Here is a 6,413-nt window from a genome sequence, read left to right on the forward strand (position 1 = left end):
TGGATCATGCCGAACCTCCTCACCAGTTTAAGTCTGGTTTGGCCCTCTTCCGTCAGCAACAGCATGAAAAATCCCCCGATGAACGAATGCTGAAGATCAGGAAAACAACTGAAGAGCCCAATTTCTCCTCTGCTCCCAGAGATGCCGATGCAACACCCTCAAGCGAATTTGATGCGATCGCTCAGCAACTTGGGGATAACTGTAAACCTGAAATTGTGAATGCAGTATTGGCGATGCGAATGCGTCCAGGTGAGATGCCCTCAGCCGATCGGTTCTAATGAAGAGACTTTCAGAGGACCGAATAGAGGAGCACGACATCGCAGGCCTTCAAAATGTGAAAAAAATCATAAGAGAGAAGATTATCAACCCTATAAAGCGTCCAGATCTTCACCTTGGATTGCACGAACCACCGAAGTCAGTTATATAGAATGCCCTATTTGCATTTTGTTGGTCGCAGAGGAATCCTCCTTTTCGGTCCTCCAGGAACTGGTACTCTCAGAATTAATGTTGCGAGACTATGTTTCATGTTTCTCAGGGAAGACGATGATCGCGAAATGGTTGGCATCAGAAAGTGGGGCAACGTTCTTCGATGTCTCGCCTTCTTCCCTTATTTCCAAGTATTACGGAGAAACCGAGCAACTCAGCCGTACTTTGTTTCTTGTGGCGGAATCCTGCAGTCCTGCTGTCATTTTTATTGATGAGGCAGATTCATTGTTAACAAAGCGGCGGGAACGAGATGATGACGGTTCAATACGAATGAAAAATCAACTACTCCAAATGATGGATGGTGTGAGAAACAATCAGAAAGCAATGGTAAGAACCACAGCTCATTCAGCTAGTATTGCTGCATCTGATACAATGATGTAGGTTGTGGTGGTGTGCGCAACAAATCGGCCACATATGATTGACGAAGCGGCGCTACGACGACTATCAAAAAGAGTACTAATTCCACTTCCTGATGAGAGAGCGAGAGAAGGACAAATAACTGGACTCGTGACGAGACATCATCGAACAGCGCACCCATCCGATTCAACATTACCGTTAACCACTGATGAAATTCGCCGCATTGCCGACTTAACCAAGAACTGGAATGGAAGCGACTTGAAAGCGCTTTGCACGGCCGCTGCTGAATTTCCTTACAATGAGGCAATTGAAACGCATGGAAGCATCGAAAATGTTCCAGATGTTTCAGCGTTTCGACCAATTTGCTATTCGGATTTTCTCTACGCTCTCAAAAATGTACATCCCTCTTCAACACTTACAACAGGAGAAGGAGACGCTCTCGAAGAGTGGGAGACCAAATATGGCTGTCTATGAAAATGCCATTATGAGACTTCAGTTTCTCTTGGAGAATCAGCCTCAAACACGTAGGACACATGTTAATGCAAGTCTGGACTTTTTATCGTGAACAAACCTATGGAAAATACGAAAAAATTAATCAAAAAATTATAAATTCGTCAGTTCGGCAGAATGGCGTGTTTTTTCAGGAGATGCTCTGATGTATTGAGCGTATTCTTCTTTGAAAGGATGTGGACGTTCTCCCAATATTTCTTCCTGAAATTCAACAGTGAGGGATGCACCAAGCGAGCTCGCTTACAAGATCAGAGAAGGTGATTGTCTCCTTGAGTAGCAATCGCTCAGCGACGCCGCGAACACCCTAAACAAAAAAAGCTTACGTCCACAGATGTGAAAGTATCACCTACCAGGCTTTTTTCTTGAAGGAGTTTTTTAGCGCGATGATATTGGCCTTGAATGATCTCACGAGCTTCTTCTTCCATCAGCTAAAAAAAAACAGAGTGAACCAAATATGACGCTTTTTCACAAACCTGTGCTAATTTTTCGGAGAAGGGTTTATAAAGCTGTTCATCTTCTTGAGGTGAAAACGACAAAAGGCCAACCTGCAAATGGATATTTCCCAGTGAAGGCATCTGTGCTTTTCCTACCTTGGAACTGAAGCCCCACTCCTTGATTGATGCAAATGCGTAGCCAGTTGCTTTCTGAAAATCATCACTTGCGCCAGATGACATTTCTCCAATATTCAGTTCCTCTGAAATTCGTCCTCCTGAAAAGAAAAAAATCAATCTTGGTTCTGTTTGTCTTCATCGTACCAAGCAATACGGCAATTCTGTCCAAAACCTGATCCCGTGAGAGAATTTGAGTTTCTTCTGGAAGATTTTGCGCAAATCCAAGAGCTCCGTTTGTTCGTGGAATGATCGAAACCTTCAAAACAGGATCAGCGTGCTGCAAAAACCATCCGACGACTGCGTGGCCAGCTTCATGGTAAGCAATAATTCGGCGAACATGATTGTTTAAAAATCCTGTTGTTTTTTTGACTCCGCCCATCACCCTTTCACAAGCATTTTCAAAATCTTGCAGGGAAACCTCACAGGCATCTGACGAAATACAAAATCAGAAAAAAAAAACCAAAAACTGAAAACTTACTTCTTCTAGCTGCATAGATCGCTGCCTCGTTGCAAATGCTGCGAATATCCGCGCCGACAAATCCTGGTGTCAGTGCTGCCAGACGCTTGTAAGACTCTCGTGGGTTAAGGGCAGAATCAAGCTTCAAGGGCTTCATATGAATCTAAGGGATGCAAACATCAAAAATGGAGGCGTCAGAATGATCTCTCTTACTTCAAAAATTGCGGCTCGTTCTGACAAATCAGGACGTTCTATTGTGACTGTTCGGTCAAACCGACCCGGGCGCGTTAAAGCTGGGTCCAAGATATCTGATCGATTTGTTCCAGCAAGAACGACAACTCCAACGCAACCATCAAAACCATCCATTTCAACGAGAAGCTGATTCAATGTGCTTTCCTGCTCATCGCTTCCTCCTCCTCTTTGCCTATTTGATGTTCGTTTTCTTCCCACACTATCGATTTCATCAATGAAAATGATGGATGGAGATTCCTTCTTTGCTTGTTTAAATAATTCACGGACGCGAGATGCTCCAACTCCAACAAACTCTTCCACAAATTCTGATCCACTGATAGAAAAAAATGGAACTCCAGCCTCTCCAGCAGTTGCCTTCGCAAGTAATGTTTTCCCTAAGATGCCACACACAATAAAAGAAGGATGTTCAATATTTGGGACTTGCCTGTTCCAGGGGGTCCAACGAGTAAAGCACCCCTTGGAATCTGGGCGCCGAGACTGCGATACTTTCGAGGATCCTTCAGGAAATGGACAAACTCCATAATCTCATGTTTTGCTTCTGTCATTCCTGCAACATCCGCGAACTTAACTTTAGCGCTGGAATCTTTTGTGCTTGTAAGACGGACACGCTTCAAGCCTAATGATTTTGCGTTAACAGCAACAAATAGAATACTGTGAAATCCGATCATGCAAATCTCTGCAAAGTAAGTTGAAATAAAGGATTTTTCAATAACGTGCTTGACTGGGATGAAATCACGCTGATAAAGTCCCAGAGAAGATTGGAAAGAGTTCAGTTGAGAATAAAATGGTTCCAAAGGTCCGATGCGGAAAACAAAACTTGATGGAGGCTCTCCATCAGCTGTATTCTCTTTCAAAATCACTCGAGCGATGTCCCAATTGACAATCTCAAGATTGTCGACAAGACCTTTTGCAAGAAGTTGAGTTAAGAAAAATTGAAAAGTAATTTCTGTTGAAAGAATTTTTGGAGATCGGAAAAAATGAAAGCCGATTCCGATAAGCAAAAATCCAATGAACAGTTTCTTGTATGAAATGAAAAGGCCGAAAGAAGGTTTTCTGAAAAATTCAAACATTGTTTGCAATTGTTCGAAGATTGAGTCTCCAGTCGCATTCCAACCGGGACTCCCAATTGGGACAGTAAGTGCGCCGGTAAATGCAGATCCCTGTTTGTACTCAGGGAATCAAGCAGTGTGGTGTCAATACTGCAATGGATTTTGCAACTTTTATTCCTTCTGTGCGTGAATATGTTTAAAAATTCGAGGCTCCTTGTCACTCAGCTGTGACAATCTGTCAGCAACCATGTTGAAACGGGTACAGGGTCTGAAGTTTCAATGCAGCTGGTTGAAGTTCAAAGTGATGCCATGCAACAATTGTCTTCAGAAACGTTTTTTTGTGACAAAAATCTCGGAGAATAAGAAAATCCCAAAAGATGAATGGCAGGAATTATTTGAAACTTCTGTTCAAAATAAATATTTGCCGTATTTAAAAAAGAATGGGTGGAGGTTTGTCTTCCAGCACATGAGCATGAGCATGAGATTGCAGAGGTGTATTAATGACGGAAGGTTGACGATCATCGTAGAATTTCGACCGTCAGTTTTCAATGGATCAGAAAATTCAAAAGTGGCTGGTGTCGCACCTGCCACAGATTTTAGCGTTACTATTCAGCCGACGGGGACTCCAAAAGGAATAACAATTTGGTGCACGACATCAAGTTGTTTCACAGAAAGCTCACGACGATTCTCAATCGCAAGTGTCAGATACTTTGAATCTGCAGACGAGAAACTGTTCGGCTACAATGGCCCTGAGTTCACCGACCTCTCGTCTGTCCTCCGAACACACTTTGATGCGTGGTTCTTGTCTATAGGGCTTGATGAGAAGTTGTGTGACCTGATTGACGACATCTGCGCGAGAAGAGAACACTTCGAGTATCAAAGATGGCGCCAGGGAATTCAGAAATTAACAGATCGCTAGAACAAGTTTCTAGTAAAAGAGATTAACTTGGAATTTAAAATCTTGTTTTTTATAGAATTTGATTGATAAGATTGTGTGCAACGAGTCAGAAAACATGACCTCAGATAGATTTCAATTGAGTCTCGAGGGTTTCTGTTGCTGTTCTGTGAATCTGCAGTATTTAAGCCTTGAAGATAATCCTGAATCACAACTAAAACACAGAAGGGCTGTTTCGTTCAAAAGAAGCTTTACATCTAGTGCAAGGGCATCGTAGTTGTGTTCTCCCTTGCTCGTCTATTCAAACTAGGGATGTATCAGTGGAAAGAACGGCTCCATCAAGATCCGGCCAACCCCTTCTTACCAATCCATCTCCTGCATGTCTATGCGCGATTGATAAGTCTCGTTGAATACACCAAAAAAAATACCCCCCTGGCAGATAAACGTCAAAACTTGTAACTCATGCTCCTATTGTTGGTATTGTGCGTTTTGTCCCAACGGCCGATGAGCCACTTAATGTTTCTGTTTGCCTGTCTTTATAATGCGCCTTCGCCGCTTTCAAGTTGCAAGGCGGATTTCTCATGGAAGGACATCTCGATTTTCTAAAACGTTGCTCTTTTTTGAAGCGGCGACGATCGCGCTACCTTTCTCTGTTTCAGAGGTCTTTCGTGAGTTGTTCATTTGACAACTTTTGTGCATTTATTTTTTCTTCTGTAGGCGCAGATGCCTCTGAGTTGGGGAATCACGTTGAGGCACTTCAATCGTTCGGTGATCGAAAGAGACGGAGAAACAGGAACAGATTGACGAGCAGACGAAAGCTGAGGGGATCTAAGGATCTCAGGAAACTTGGGAGTGGAAAACATGGACTGGGAAAACTCAGAAAGAGAAAGAAACACAAACGCCCCCAGCGTTCCGGGATTACTTGGAAGCGCAGGACTCACAAGAACCCCTTTGAGGATTTACTACCGCTCTTGTTGGTAACTAAACCGTCTCGTAAGTATCTAGGATCCAAATATCTGTTTGATTTCATCATTTCGTATTCAGCGCAAACCCAGGTGGCCCCTGTGGCTCCGCCTTCCAACGCTCCGCCTTCCAATGCTCCGCCTTCCAATGCTCCGCCTTCCAATGCTCCGCCTTCCAATGCTCCGCCTTCCAATGCTCCGTCTTCCAATGCTCCGTCTTCCAATGCTCCGTCTTCCAATGCTCCGTCTTCCAATGCTCCGTCTTCCAATGCTCCGTCTTCCAATGCTCCGCCTTTCAATGCTCCGCCTTTCAATGCTCCGCCTTTCAATGCTCCGTCTTCCAATGCTCCGTCTTCCAATGCTCCGTCTTCCAATGCTCCGTCTTCCAATGCTCCGACGGCCAATGTAACTCCGAGCCTCAGTGCGCCAACTGGAACCAAGACGATGAAATCTGCCTTAAAACAGACTGACCAACAAGATTTCAACAGGAAGGCTCAAACTTCTTCTCTTCCTTATTCCACTGCTTCTCTTCCTTTTACTGATGCCAAGACGACTCACCAGATGACTCCACAACAGTCAGCCTTATGTGGTTTGAGTGTTTATGTCACCTTCTGACAGGTTGGGGATTATGCCAATTCTAAACCTCGGAAAATCGTGTTACGTCAACTCCATCGTTCAGTGCTTATTGGCAGATAAGGCACGTCTGAAGTGTCGCAACTTCCAGACTTCTCTCATTTCCGCAGACACGTTTGGCTGAAGGTCTTTCCGAATTGGGAACGAGCAGTCGCTTTGTTCCACCCTTTAAGAGCTTCGTGCGGGTACGCCCGCAATGAA

The 6,413-nt window shown here is 44.1% G+C and overlaps 3 protein-coding genes across 3 annotated transcripts; 2 read left to right on the plus strand and 1 right to left on the minus strand.

The window, feature by feature from the left end:
• Window positions 1-543: 543 nt before the first annotated feature.
• Window positions 544-867, plus strand: LOC129617033 (fidgetin-like protein 1). Its single transcript, XM_055532480.1, has one exon. It carries the CDS (start codon window positions 544-546, stop codon window positions 865-867), a length of 324 nt encoding a protein of 107 aa, XP_055388455.1.
• A 579-nt stretch (window positions 868-1,446) lies between these two features.
• On the minus strand, window positions 1,447-3,341 carry LOC129617034 (AFG3-like protein 1). The gene is made up of 7 exons (XM_055532481.1): window positions 3,098-3,341; window positions 2,635-3,047; window positions 2,443-2,584; window positions 2,109-2,393; window positions 1,827-2,062; window positions 1,704-1,781; window positions 1,447-1,554 (listed from the first exon to the last, which is right to left on the minus strand). The coding sequence occupies exons 1-7, from the start codon at window positions 3,339-3,341 to the stop codon at window positions 1,447-1,449; spliced, it is 1,506 nt and encodes a 501-aa protein (XP_055388456.1).
• An 859-nt stretch (window positions 3,342-4,200) lies between these two features.
• LOC129617035 (uncharacterized) lies at window positions 4,201-4,641 on the plus strand. Its single transcript, XM_055532482.1, has one exon. The coding sequence runs from the start codon at window positions 4,201-4,203 to the stop codon at window positions 4,639-4,641; it is 441 nt and encodes a 146-aa protein (XP_055388457.1).
• The last annotated feature ends 1,772 nt before the right edge of the window (window positions 4,642-6,413 follow it).

The sequence above is a fragment of the Condylostylus longicornis genome, unplaced genomic scaffold (genome assembly GCF_029603195.1).
Source record: "Condylostylus longicornis isolate FDR11 unplaced genomic scaffold, ASM2960319v2 ptg000375l, whole genome shotgun sequence".
In the NCBI taxonomy this organism is placed as follows: domain Eukaryota; kingdom Metazoa; phylum Arthropoda; class Insecta; order Diptera; family Dolichopodidae; genus Condylostylus; species Condylostylus longicornis.